The sequence below is a fragment of the Mytilus trossulus genome, chromosome 4, assembly GCF_036588685.1.
Source record: "Mytilus trossulus isolate FHL-02 chromosome 4, PNRI_Mtr1.1.1.hap1, whole genome shotgun sequence".
In the NCBI taxonomy this organism is placed as follows: domain Eukaryota; kingdom Metazoa; phylum Mollusca; class Bivalvia; order Mytilida; family Mytilidae; genus Mytilus; species Mytilus trossulus.
In genome coordinates, this window is record NC_086376.1 from 85,104,258 (window position 1) to 85,119,612 (window position 15,355).

The 15,355-nt window shown below is 31.5% G+C and overlaps 1 protein-coding gene across 1 annotated transcript; it reads right to left on the minus strand.

Moving 5' to 3' along the window:
- Positions 1-3,190: 3,190 nt before the first annotated feature.
- Positions 3,191-14,360, minus strand: LOC134716868 (uncharacterized). The gene is made up of 11 exons (XM_063579881.1): positions 14,281-14,360; positions 13,810-13,958; positions 13,060-13,201; positions 11,900-12,052; positions 11,282-11,342; positions 10,786-10,899; positions 9,109-9,245; positions 8,413-8,603; positions 7,527-7,730; positions 5,000-5,109; positions 3,191-3,306 (listed from the first exon to the last, which is right to left on the minus strand). Exons 1-11 carry the CDS (start codon positions 14,302-14,304, stop codon positions 3,191-3,193), a joined length of 1,401 nt encoding a protein of 466 aa, XP_063435951.1. The 5' UTR covers positions 14,305-14,360.
- Positions 14,361-15,355: the final 995 nt, after the last annotated feature.

The window sequence follows — 15,355 nt, forward strand, 5'->3', positions numbered from 1 at the left end:
AAGGAAGGTTGGTATTGATTTTGGAAGTTTTGGTCCCAACAGTTCAGGAAAAAGGGGCCCAAAGGGTCCAAAATTAAACTTTGTTTGATTTCATCAAAATTGAATAATTGGGGTTCTTTAATATGCCGAATCTAACTGTGTATGTAGATTCTTAATTTTTGGTCCCGTTTTCAAATTGGTCTACATTAAGGTCCAAAGGGTCCAAAATTAAACTTAGTTTGATTTTAACAAAAATTGAAACCTTGGGGTTCTTTATTATGCTGAATCTAAAAATGTACTTAGATTTTTGATTATTGGCCCAGTTTTCAAGTTGGCCCAAATCGGGGTCCAAAATTAAACATTGTTTGATTTCATCAAAAATTGAATAATTGGGGTTCTTTGATATGCCAAATCTAACTGTGTATGTAGATTCTTAATTTTTGGTCCAGTTTTAAAATTGGTCTAAATTAAAGTGCAAAGGGTCCAAAATTAAACTAAGTTTGATTTTAACAAAAATTAAATTCTTGGGCCTCTTTGATATGCTGAATCTAAACATGTACTTAGATTTTTGATTATGGGCCCAGTTTTCAAGTTGGTCCAAATCAGGATCTAAAATTATTATATTAAGTATTGTGCAATAGCAAGTCTTTTCAATTGCACAGTATTTTGCAATGGCAAGAAATATCTCATTTCACAATATTGTGAAATAGCAAATTTTTTTTTAATTAAGAGTTATCTTTCTTTGTCCAGTATAGTATGCAAGAAATATCTGCAAGAATTTTTTTTAATTGGAGTTATCTTTCTTTGTCCAGAATCAACTTAAATCTTTGTTATATACAATATACAATGTATATTCACTTTTTACTACCAACTGATAAATTTAAATAATCTTTACCATTCAGTGATAACAAGCAGTTTTTTTACATCATGTATTTAAATGAGTAGTAATTGTTGCAAACTCCATTAGAATATTTTAATTGAAATTAGTTTTGGAATAAGGGAAAGGGGGATGTGAATAAAAAATTGGGTTAAATTTTTCTCATTTAAAATTTCATAAATAAAAAGAAAATTTCTTCAAACATTTTTTTGAGAGGATTAATATTCAACAGCATAGTGAATTGCTCTAAGAGAAAACAAAAATTTTAAGTTCATTTGAATACATTCATTCTGTGTCAGAAACCTATGCTGTGTCAACTATTTAATCACAATCCAAATTTAGAGCGGAATCCAGCTTGAATGTTGTGTCCATACTTGCCCCAACCGTTCAGGGTTCAACCTCTGCGGTCGTATAAAGCTACGCCCTGCGGAGCATCTGGTTTTTGTTTCCTTTGTTTTCTCCATTTTTTCCCCAGACATATTAGACTGATGATGAATGCATAGCAATAGATTAACCTTTAAAAGTGATAGACAAAGCAAATCCTACAAAAATAAGACCAACAATGTGTCCATAATACACAGATGCCCCACTCGCACTATAATTTTCCATGTAACATGTTCAGTGGACCATGAAATTGGGGTCAAAACTTTAATTTGGAATTAAAATTAGAAAGATCATATCATAGAAAACATGTGTACTACGTTTCAAGTAGATGTGACTTTAACTTCATCAAAAACTACCTCGACCAAAAACTTTAACCTGAACTTCGCACTTTCATTTTCTATGTTCAGTTGACCATGAAATTGGGGTCAAAACTATAATTTGGCATTAAAATTAGAAAGATCATATCATGGGAAACATGTGTACTAAGTTTCAAGTGGATTGGACTTCAACTTTATCAAAAACTACCTTGACCAAAAACTTTAACCTGAAGTGGGATGAACGAACGGAGGCACAGACCAGAAAGCATAATGACCCTCTACTATCGTAGGTGGGACATAAAAAATAACATGAGTTTTTTACTTCATTAAAAATTTCTTTTATTCTTCATAAAACATTATGTGCATGATTAAAGTAGATCTACATCATATAACAAATAAATCAACAATAAAAATTCAACAGGAAGATTGTCCTCCTTAAAAATCAATTCAACAACTAACTTTTATAAAACAACAAATTTAAAAACACAATTCAATGCTTAACAATTCTTATAAATCAACAATTCAAAGCTTAACAACTATGATAAATCAACAATTATACAGGTAAGATGTATCAACAAATCAACAGATAAACAGTTAACTATAAAATATTTCAACAATATGATTACTTTAACTTGATATAGATTTAACACTACAAGTTAAACAAAAAAATAGCTTCCATGATCTAAGTATTCAAACAAACAGATGCAAACAGTTAATTCCAAGCTATGTAAAGCTAAGTCAATTTCTTGCTGAATCAAAATTACCAAATCCATTCTACTTGGCAAAAATAACTCGCTCTTCTTTCAATGTAAAAATATATTCTTTTTTATAATATAAAGTGACACTGTTATTTATATATCTGATTTAAAGCTTTCCATAAAAAATATTTGTTAAATACACATGATTCTTAAATAACTTTTATACTATTTTACACAAGAACGAACTAAAAAGGACAGGATTGTGATAAAATCAGTAGTTATGCACCTTTCAAAACATACACAACGTGTCAAATTCATTTTCCCTGTAAAATCAGGTTTTTTTTAAATGTTATTCTCCAAAAACTTTCCATAATCATATACATAGTGTACGCCCAAAAATATAGTGGATAATGAAGAACTTTCCAAAATTAGAATTATATCATACAAAATATATGATATTGTCTTAGTTCATATTACTGGGATAGCATGTCATGATTCACTCTATAGAATAACAATTCATATAAAAATGAGTATAAATATACTTCTTAAAATAATTATTGAAATATATATTTGGCTATCTAAAAAAAAAGTAATCCTAATGGATAATTTCATAATTTATTCATACATAAAATTAAAATTCAATTATTTCATAATTATTTTCTGAATATTGAAATTAAAATTTGATAATGTGTACACATAATTCTATGATTAAACGTAAGTGGTTTAAAATCTGTTTAGGCTTATTTTGAAAAAAAAATTCCTTAAAAAAAAATCTAAATTAAAGAATTTTTTCTACCTTACTTTGTTTTTGTTTATAAATTTTAAAACTATTACAAAACTATATGTATATCAAATTTAATTCAGCATTCAAACTTAATATAAACTATTGGAAAATTCTTTCAATTCTACACACTCATTAGACCTCAAGTTTGCTGTCATAACATCACCATGTAGACAATACAGACATCCACCCAGTGAAAGGATCCATTAAGATGTTCTCCAGATGTGGCTTCCTCTTGCTCACATTTTACCTTTTTAGCTCGGCACAAATCTGAAATATTTAAAGATATACTAGACAAGTGAGTGTATTTTGAAAAAATTATGATGGGCCATTAGATAATAATATATATAGACCTTAATCAAATATAACCATTAAATGCTATATATTTTACCAGTGTTTAGCCATATGAAGGACAAGATATACTTGTGAAAAATATGGCCTATAATTCCAACTTTACACAGGCACTTGTTTCTGTCAATATGGGGTTTACTATCAATACCAGTATAAAAAAAACACAAGGTAGCTAACGGGAATTTTCAATGTGTTCGCTTCAACCAATATTTTATTACTTTCCCTTGCCCCTTTCACGAATAAAAGTACACCAGTCTTTCGGTAATTGATTTATCTTTACAATGAAACAACTCTCACGTACCTTGAGAATACCCCTCAAACAGAATAACACACTTGAGATGAGAATTATTGACCTTTTTCCAGACCATTGAATTTGGAAGTACTAAACTTCCGGTTTACTTAGGAAGTTAATAAAACTGTGCAATCTGATTGGTCACATTTTTCTGGTTTCTGGTAACTAATATAAATAAACAGGTAACCAGATGAATTCGACCAATCAGATTGCTGTGTTATATTAACTTCCTAAGCAAACCGGAAGTTTAGTCCTTCCAAATTCAATGGTCTGGAAAAAGGTCAATAATTCTCATCTCAAGTGTGTTATTCTGTTTGAGGGGTATTCTCAAGGTACGTGAGAGTTGTTTCATTGTAAAGATAAATCAATTACCGAAAGACTGGTGTACTTTTATTCGTGAAAGGGGCAAGGGAAAGTAATAAAATATTGGTTGAAGCGAACACATTGAAAATTCCCGTTAGCTACCTTGTGTTTTTTTTATACTGGTATTGATAGTAAACCCCATATTGACAGAAACAAGTGCCTGTGCAACTTTATCATAAAATATTAAAAAGTCCACAATTTTGTTCTAAAATGGATTTATTTCATGTACTTATAGAGATTAACAGAAGGTCTCAAAAGTTAAGGTAATTACAGATACTTGGATTAGTATGTAAATATCTGGTCCGAGACCACAATTGACGTCCCTTGATTTTCGCTGTCTACAAATATAGTCCCTAGTGTTGACAGTGGGTTACTTGCCAATATTTTTAATACCCCTTCCAAATTTATTTCTCCATGTTTTATTCCTCAAATGGCAAGAAGGGGGTGAAATTACACTGTAAAAAAATTTGGGTCCAGAATTTTAAAGGAAAGTAGTGATTTGGAACAGTTGAAAAAGGTTAAAAATTAGTACTTCGGAAGCTGTCAAAAGATTTCAAGACGCTTAAACATAAAATTGTCTATAATTTGAGTTAGAGCGGATGAAGTTTTCTATAATTTTGATATAATTTGTCCCAAAAGTACAACATGCTGTGAAAATTTCATTGAGAAAGTGCAGGTGGGATTTTTTTAATTTTCGTTTATGTTCTAAAAGAAATTCACTACGAAATAATTGTGGTCTCTGACCATCTGCTCTTTGAATGGGTTGTCTCCTTAACATTTTCCCCATTTCCATTCTAAATTCATCTTCACTGACCAAGGATTAAGGAGAGGAAGGGAGTGGAAGTTAATACTTGGCTAGCAAAGATGTTCTCAATTTTACAATACAAAAAGGTATCCAATTGTAGTTTAAAGAAGAGGATTTGATAATTAAGGCAAAATATAGCAACAAATACAAACCTATCAAATCAGAAAATATTTTTGCTGCTTGAGTTCTGTCAAATTGCTTTGGTGAACAAATTGCTTGAAATGTTGTCCATTCTTCCTCTCTTGTATATCGTCTGATCAGCCTAAAAAAAACACATTTTTAGTCAATATTTCCTTTTTTAACATTTTTAGCTCACCTGGCCTAAAAGGCCAAGTGAGCTTTTCTCATCACTTGGCGTCCGTTGTCTGTCGTCGTCCGTCGTTGTCGTTAACTTTTACAAAAATCTTCTTCTCTAAAACAACTTAGCCATATTAAACCAAACTTTGCCACAATCATCATTGATGTATCTAGTTTAAAAATTGTGTTTTTTTACCTGGCCAACCAACCAAGATGGCCGCTATGGCTAAAAATAGAACATAGGGGTAAAATGCAGTTTTTGGCTTATAACTTAAAATCCAAAACATTTAGAGCAAATCTGACATTTGGGTAAAATTGTTTATCAGGTCAAGATCTATCTGCCCTGAAATTTTCAGATGAATCAGACAACCCATTGTTGGGTTGCTGCCCCTAAATTGGTAATTTTAAGGAGGCTCGAGGGTATAAAAATTTCAGAAAAAATTAAACATTTGTTTTTCATTACAAATTTTATTTGTTTGCTTTTGTAGCTGTTACTTTATCATATGGTACAAAAATCATTCAATACAATCAATTCGTGTTGGCCCCAGATGACTTTTAAAATGTAAACATCATTGAAAAAGTTCCAAATCATCTCCCTTTGGTGGAAAAAAAGCCATTTTTTGGCTTTAAAATTTAATTATCTTTTTCAACTCATCAGTGACCTATATTTTTTCATACAATTTCCATATTTTTGTCACGGAATAGAAGTTCCTTCATAATATAAGTTCCAAAAGGAAAATATATTCTGGAATAGTATTTCCACAGGAATAAATATTACTATGTTCCAAACGGAATAAATAGTATAGAATATTTGTTCCAACAGGAGTAGATATTATGGCAATGTTTATAATAAAGTTTCCATTGGAACTTCTGTTAGGTGGAACAAATATACATTGACACCCCCTTAAGGAAATTTTGCTGTTTTTGGTTATTATCCTGAATATTATTATAGATAGAGATAAACTGTAAACAGCAATAATGTACAGCAATTTAAGACTCAAAAATAAGTCACAATGACCAAAATGGTCAATTGACCCCCTAAGAAGTTATTGTCCTTTATAATCAATTTTTAACAATTTTCATAAAATTTGTAAATTTTTACTAATATTTTCCACTGAAACTACACAGACAAGTTCATTATAGATGGAGATAATTGTAAGCAGCAAGAATGTTCAGTAAAGTAAGATGTACAAACACATCACAATCACTTAAACACAATTTTGTCATGAACTGTCTGCTTCTTTTGTTTAATTCACATATACCAAGGTGAGCGACACAGGCTCTTTAGAGCCTCTAGTTATTTTTAAAGTCAAATAGGTATTTTTACCAACAAATGCATAACATTTTAGACATTCCAAACTATATTTTTTTTTTTAAATCATGGACTGCTTAAGTTTATAAAAGGAGTACCATCACTAGCACATCTGATGGTGGTTCAAATCTATTAGGTTGAGGAAGACACCACAACAAGACAAAACATCAAGAGTTATTATACCTTAATAATTACATCTAATATAGAGCCCACACTTAACCCATTTTATCACAAGTTTATCATTTGAAGCACTAAATATAACAATAGAGATGTAAATGTTGCAACATGCAGCTATACTACTAACTAAGCTAAACAAAACACTCCACTTGGCCTTATACAAGTAAGCCAAAGTTATACTAACTGAGCTAAAGAAGTATACCCATAGAGCAGCTTATTTAGGTAATTTATAAACTTCTATGGGAAGGAAAACAAAACAACTAGCTAGTTAATAAAATTAACGGTACCAATTTTTTTGCACCAGATGCGCATTTCGACAATACATGTCTCTTCAGTGATGCTCGTGGCCAAAATATTTGAAATCCAAAGCTTATATAAAAGAAATTTGAAAATTGAAAATTAAACAAGAATGTGTCCAAAGTACAGTGATGCCCAACGCACACTATCATTTTCCATGTTCAATTGAACGTGAAATAGGGTAAAAAGTCTAATATGGCATTAAAATTAGAAAGATCATACCATAGGGAACATGTGGACTAAGTTTCAAGTTGATTGGACTTCAACTGCATTAAAAACTACCTTGACCAAAAACTTTAACCTGAAACTCCCAATTTCATTTTCTATGTTCAGTGGACTGTTAAATTGGGGTCAGTCTAATTTGGCTTTTAAATTAGAAAGATCATATCATAAGCAAAAACATATGTACTTAGTTTCAAGTTGATTGGACTTCAACTTCATCAAAAACTACCTTGACCAAGAACTTAAACCTGAAGCGGGACAGACGGACGTAAGAACAGACGTACAAACCAGTAAACATAATGCCCTCTACTATCCTAGGTGGGGCATAATAAATTGTTATATCAGTAATCCTACTATTTTTCTACACATTGTACCTGAGAAGTTCAGCTGCTGTGGGTGTAGTAGTAGTAATAACAGGCAGAGGAACAGGTGTTATAGGAATCTGAGGTTCTTCCATAATGGAGGACAGTTGTGCCAGAGATTCCTGGAGCACTGATTGGTTTTCAGATATATCTGGTATTAAATTCAGATCCATTTCTTCCTCTGTTGAAATGCTGCCTTTAGATCTAGATTTCCTTCTGTAAAAAATACAATTACAACATTGAAAAAAACACATTTTATTGTTTTTCATTTGCAAATAGTAAAATTGAGAATGGGAGTTATGTCAAAGAGACAACAACCTGACCAAAGAGCAGATAACAGCCAAAGTCAACTGATGGGTCTTCAACACAGGAGAAAATCCTCAGTTGGCCCCTAAATAAAAATCTGTACTAGTTCAGTGGAAATGGACATCATATTAATCTCCAAAACATATAAATAAACTAAATTTAAACAAAAATGTGTCCCAAGTACACAGATGCCCCATCCACACTATCATTTTCTATGTTAATAGGATAAAATCTTTAATTTGGAATTAAAATTAGAAAGATCATATCATAGGGAACTTGCTTACTACGTTTCAAGTTGATTGGACTTCAACTTCATCAAAAACTACCTAAACCAAAAACTTTAACCTGAAGCCGGACAGACGGACGCACAGAAAACATAATGACCATATATTGGGCAGAAAAACATACCAAGACTAATAAAGACCACTGGCTCTGGACTTAGGTCAGGCGCAAAAATGGGGAGGGAGTTTTATATTTCTACAAATGCTTTGATTTAAAATCCTTGGATCAAAACTTACCTTGAAGTTAAAATTTCCTAGCTTTTTCGATAATTCTGAAAGCCCCAAAAAATCCTATAATTGGTAAAACCTACTTGGATTTGCTAAGGGTTGGTTCCTCTTTCCCTTTACTCTTATCCAAATCTTTACTTTTGTCTGCCTCTGAATGAGTACTCCTCTGGTGAATAGATACTGGTGTATCATCTAGCAGACGACTCCTAGACAGGGAACCTTCTCTCATCATTTCAGTTGATGGCTGCTCTTCCATAACATGTTCCGGTATAGCCTGTATGAACAAATTATTATTTCAATCTATAGAAATTAATTATTTTTTCTTATATAAGGGCATATTGTTTTATCTCTATATTCTGATCAAAGTGTGATAGTGCTGGAAAAAAAGCAAGAGAGTCCCCATTTATTCTTTTATAACAGCAAAACTTAATTGACTAAAAATAAAATAAAACATGATGATACACTTTAAACTGGTTATAAGATCAAGATTGACTGATGAAGGGAGCTTAATTTCATGAATCTCTTCGTTTGAAATTGAAGTCTGTTATGTAACCATTAAAATTTCAAAGTAAAAGGGTGAACTATCAATCCATCTTCTATCTAAATATTGAGTTTGAGGAATGCTTAATCAAATCAACTAAGTTTTCAATACAAAAATCAAGCAAATACATACTTTTAGTCTTGAAAGAACTGTAGAAAAAAATGAGTGCACTCTTTTTCACACAAACAAGATGGCATGACACTATGACAATAAAAGCACATGCTTTCAAAAAACATACCTCCAAATCAGGTCTTGGCAACTCATGTTCCTGTATTTGAATCTCTGGTTCCTGTTGCTGTTGGACAGGAGATAACTGTGGGACAGATTGTGAAACCAGTCTTCTTTTACTGCGGGTTGATCTGGGTTCATCATCTCCTTCAAAACATAACATAATTTCAATTCAGTGTCAGAAAAAAATGAATAGGTACATATGTAAATTTCTTTCATTTCTATAAGTTACTGACATCCAACTTCTTCTCTTACAAAGAATGGTACTTAATAATAAAACTGTTATCACAGAGATATGTCTCGCCTTTTTGTAATTTTGGCAATGAATTGTGCCAATGAATGCTAATACAATTGCAAACCAAATATCAATGACCTACCAAAAGTGGATCCGCATAAATTGACCTAATCACAAACTAATACATGTAATGTAAGCAAACCAATCAAAGTCAATAGACCATGACTGAGGGGTGGAGCCAAATAATCTCCATGGCCATGAGATGTGACAATGCTAATACATCTGCATACCAATTATCATTGATGTACCACAAGTGGATCTCCATAAACTGAACTTATCACAAACTAATACATGTAAAGTAAGCAAACCATTCAAGGTCAATAGACCATGACTGAGGGGGCAGAGCCAAAAAATCTCCATGGCAATGAGATGTGGCAATGGTAATACATCTGCATACCAATTATCATTGACGTACCACAAGTGGATCTCCATAAACTGACTTAATCACAAGCTAATACATGTAAAGTAAGCAAACCATTCAAAGTCAATAGACCATGACTGAGGGGCGGAGCCAAATAATCTCCATGGCAATGAGATTTGGCAATGGTAATACATCTGCATACCAATTATCACTGACATACCACCAGTGGTTCCCCATAAAACTGAGCTAATCACAAACTAATACTTTGTTGACGCCGTCGCCGATGCCAGAAACAGCATACCTATGTCTCGCTTTTTGACTCAGTCAAGGCGAGACAAAAAATATCAAAATATTCATTTTTACTCATATTAAACAATTATCTGAATTGATTTGACTATAATAATCAATGATATTAATAATTTTGACTAAATGGTAATGGCACTATCTTAAGTTTGTACCACTGGTCGTGTTCCAAGCAAGACAATGTAAAAAATCTTTGGAGGGTGACATGATACTGTCTTCAGATAGAAACCATTCAGTGATATCCATTGAATTGATTTGATTACCATGGCAATAAAAACGTTTTTTCCATGATCAAATCAATTCTAGAAAAACTGAAGAACAGTAAAGGTAGCATTGTTTCTTTGTTTTGGGGTTTAGTGAAGTGTGTGCAAGGATTTTTTGTTATGAATTTATCCATTATTTCCAGTATCAAACTAAAACCTGCCCTGACATCCTTGAATACAAATGTCTTTGTATATAGAAAAATATATTCACCAGTGAGAAAAACTGTCCAATTTTCTTTTACTTACAAAAATTATATAAAAAGTAGCTTTTATCTTGAACCAATTAAATCTGAATGAAAAGAGCTTGCTAGAGAGATTAAAAAATAAAATGAATTTCATTTCTTTACTGATATTTCGGAATTAAATTTTATCTGAGATAATACTATGACGACAAAAAGAAATGAAAATAATCGATATGAACAGAAGTGTCGAGAGTATTAAAGGGCATCTTTGTCTAAGTTATACCAAGTAAGTCAGGCACACTCCATGCAGGTTGTCCAATGTCTGAATCTGTCTCCAGCAACCCATAAACTGCATTCCTTCTCCATAGCTGTAATAGCTGCGGCTGTCTAGCCATTGCTAAAAAAATATAAATCAAATTACTATATTTTGTTTTGGCATTTAATAAGTCAAACCTATTTTCTTTTGTAATGTTTATTAGGTTGTTATAAAATTCATACAAAACTTAGGGTTTCCAAAAATTGAAATTCCTACCTTAAACAAACTTCCTGCAAGTGTTTTTACCAGTGAAAACAATGATTATCCATTGTGAAATTAACCACCATTTCTAATGTTGTATTCCAAGAAATATTAGCTAGTTGTTATAGTCCTAAACCTATGGATAATGCACCCATAGCCACATCATGAAAATACAAATAAAAGAGTAAACACATCTTTCTAATGTACATTTACAATTTATCTATTCAAATATTATGTATGTTTTAAAAATGAATTATAATACCTGGTCGTCCTGGATTGTTGAACAAATCTTGTACTGAGGACTTCTTCAAATCAGGTAAAACCTGAAAAAGCATATAATAAAGAATGACTTTTTATTATTATTTGACATTAATAATCTCCGTACTTGAAACTAAGCAATGACTAAAATCTTAATTTGATATAAAAAGAGATAAAGTATAAAGTTTTGGTAAATTTTATATGTACAATGTATACTATCACATTGCAAAAACCATAAACTTAATGATATTCCTTATGCTCTTGTGGTTGTGGGCTGTTATAAATTTCTTGCAAAAAGATATATATTGCATGTGATACAATTCAATTTAATTTAAAATTTCACAAAAAAAATATTCAAAAACTGTTCAGGTATCAAATAAATACAGCTATTTATACACTAGAACTATGCATAATGCAATTACTTTTACTTGTAAAGTTTAACTTTGAATTCAACACCTACCATTATTAAAAATTTGCAGTCATGAAAAGAAGAGAAAAGATTACTAAGCATTTTAAAAGACATTCAAATAATAAATGCAAATTAGTTAAAACATTTTTCATGTAATTGTCCTACGTAGGATAAAGATTCCATCTTTAAACTGATGATTTTTTTTGTACTTACAAAAGTTCTCATAATATCTTCTCTATTTGTGAAATTTTGTTTCAACTGATCTTTGAGTATTTGACATTGGGCATCAATGCACAAATGACGTCTTTTTCTTTGTCTTCTAGGACTTGGTGGGACAGGGGACAACTGCAGTGTGAAACTTGCTCTCTGAAAGTCATAAAACACATATTTTATACTAAACAATGAATCTTCCAGAGGATTATTGCTATAATTAATGTAAGGACAATTCCATTAACATGGATTTAGCAGTATTGGAAAGGACTTTAACAACTAACCAACATACTTGAAGTAATTTTACAAATGGACATAAAACCATAAACAAATCATATTAAAACTAATCTTCTTACCCAATTTTTTTTTTTTTCAATGGAATATACCTTTTAATCTTATCATTTTACATTTAAAACAAGAGGCTGTCACAACGACAGCAAACCGGATTTATTAGCATTTATTTGTGTCCTAGCAATATCACAAGAACCATTACTGATGATCGGTGAAAGTGAAAATCGTCAATATCAAATTTGGCCTCTATTTTGTCATCAGTATCAATATATTAAAATTTGAAATGCTTAGATTGAATGGTTCGTGAGTAAATGCAACAACGTGAATGGAAACACCATTTTACGATCTTTCAAGAACTATAACTCCTGAACGGTAAAAGTCAAATTCGTCATTATTGAATTTGACCTCTATTTTGTCATCAGTAACAACATATTAAATTTTGAAAAGCTTTGGTTGAATAATTCATGAGAAAATGCACGGACACGACTGGAAACACCATTTTTCAAACTTTCAAGAACCATAACTCCTGAACGGTAAAAGTCAAAATCGTCATTATTGAACTTGACCTCCATTTAGTCATCAGTAAAAAACTTTTTAAAATTTGGGAAGCTTTGGTTGAAAGGTTCATGAGTAAATGCACGGACAACATTTGATTGCCGCCCGCCTGCCCGACAAGCATCCCCAAATCAATAACCGACATTTTTGTCACAAAAATACGGTTAAAAATCATCTTTTAAAATACTGTGTTTATTAAACAGCATATTATTTTGTCCTGGCACATTACAAAGGCTATTCAATCATGCAGACATAGTATGTCAAATTCTCCTAGACTGTAATGTATTAAAAGAAATCATTGTATTAGGCATCCTTACAGCTCTCCTAGGTCTCAATACTGGTTCCTCTGGCTGTGGCATTGGAGTAACCCCAGGAGATGAAACTGGTGCCCTCCTTTCTGGTACACTAGATTTATCAGGTTTTGTCATGGGTGTTCTTTCTTTCGGTGATAATAAACCTCTGTGAAAATAAAATTAAAAAATTAACAATGGAAGTGATGGCTGAACTCTTTTGGTAGAAAAATTTAATTGCAGGCTGATATAATTCTATTAATTTACTTTAATAATTCATTCCTACACAATTGATATACTGTGGATTCATTATTGGTTTTGTCCTAGTCTCCATACATTCCTTAAGAAAATTTGTTATTTGTTGAATATTTAAATTTGTGGTTCTAGTCTGTACCCACGAAAATTGGTATCCAACGAATATTAAGGAATCCACTATATTTTAAAATATCTGGCATTTCCTGTCTGTGAAAGGGAGATGGTATATATTTTTTACTCAAGAAAATTAATGTAATGCATTTAAGAAATTGCCCAACTCAAGTGACCTTTTTTTTTGTATTAAAACATTGACATAAATAAATGAATTCAATTTTTTAAGATGCCTAATCCTTTGTCTTATTTAGAATTGTTGTATGTTTGTCTGGTGACAAAGCAAATTGTTAAAATTACATTCCTCAATTTTTTTAAATGTACAAGCAAAATTAAATTATATAAACAAGATAAAACTTTTAACTACATTTTGTGGTATAAGTCAAAAGAAAGATTTTATAATAAACTTACTGGACTAGATCTTGTTGCATCTCTTCATACTGTGGCACCTTGACAGGAGATAGGAACTTGCCCATCTGTAAATCCCCTGGCAGTGGTTCCTCTAAGATAATGTCTACTAGCTTACCATCAAATGGTGGCAGGTCATGTTCTGGTTGGAACTGATAAATTGAAAAAGATTATAATGGTTTTATTGTTTAAAATTGATATTTGTTGGCTTGCATTTATAAAAAAAATATTAAAGTTTTTTTTAAATTCATTTCTAAAATGCATATTGCAGTGGTGAGTTTTCAATTTAAGCTTCATTAATGCTTAACCTTTACATATACCATTTGTCTTTGCCTGTACATATGTTTTTATAATTTTAAAAATGCTTTATTAGAATACCATGAATTTTAGGTAAAAATTCAGTAATGTTATCAGAACATATATCAACCACACAAAATTTTATTTTACTGTACAGCTGTCTATTGTTTTTGATACCTGAATATCTTGGAATATTGTCATATCAATATCTGGGATAGTTATCTCCTCCTTGCTGGAAACTGTGTGTGGGGACGCCATATCTGTAATGAAATCCACAAGAATTTTACATCAATTTAGAAACTTAGATAAAAGTATGCGACATCAGTTTCATCTATTGAAAAAGTTATCACTCTTGAAAATAAATATGTAGTTGAAAATGGCACAAGTTATACAAGTACTACAATCTTTTTTTTTTTAAATTTCAGTCATATGCATGTTATTTTATTTTCATCCCTTCTATTATAATATAATTACAAGAACACACCCGCGAAATCACAGGCATAAACAGCTTGTGAACTGATATAGGATGCTTTTGTGTAAAAGATATTATGTATGGAGAATTTCATAAAAGGTATCAAAAGCCCTCTCCCTTTTTCCAAAGTCTGATATTTGTTTCCTTTCAGTTAAATTCAATTATTTTCGTGTTTCTAGCCTCAAACCACAACTATTATTTTGCTTTGCTACAATGCTTCTTTTGGTAAAAGTCAGATCAAATTACAAATTTGCACCATTTCAAGGGCAGGATGGAATTTGCCCCAAAGTTGGTCCTCAGGTGCAAAAAGCGTTAATTATGACTTTTTTTCGATCTTTTTCTCGACCTGTAAGTCCGAGAGATGTTAAAAGATGCATCCATCTGAAGTTTTCATGTAGAGTGGACACCAATGAACACTTTTATCACAACAGTTGTTAGTTCGCTGTGAAATGATCTGGGTTCATCAGTGTAAAGAAGGTCACTTGCACCAAAACTCACAACATTTCCGATTTTTTCCAATTTTGAACTTTAACTGGACTTGCAACCGGAAGTAGTTGTTTCCTCAGTATATTTTGATAATAAACACAATCAGTCGTTATGTGCCTTTTGGTTAACAGTATTTGTAAAGGTTTCAATCCTCTTGACTTAACTCTGTGTTTCCAACCTTGAAGGTAAGCCCACTCCTCCAAAGAAAACAATTTTGTCTGATATCAAATTTTGAAGTGCGTATTTGAGCTCAAAATGAATATTAAAAGTGAAAAACATGATTATCAATAGTGT

Coding starts and splice junctions, on each gene's coding strand:
- LOC134716868 (XM_063579881.1), bottom strand. CDS start 14,304: ATGACAATATTCCAAGATATTCAG. Junction 11,343..11,899: donor AAGATATTATGAGAACTTTT/GTAAGTACAAAA, acceptor ATGCTTTTTCAG/GTTTTACCTGATTTGAAGAA. Junction 10,900..11,281: donor CAACAATCCAGGACGACCAG/GTATTATAATTC, acceptor ATATTTTTTTAG/CAATGGCTAGACAGCCGCAG.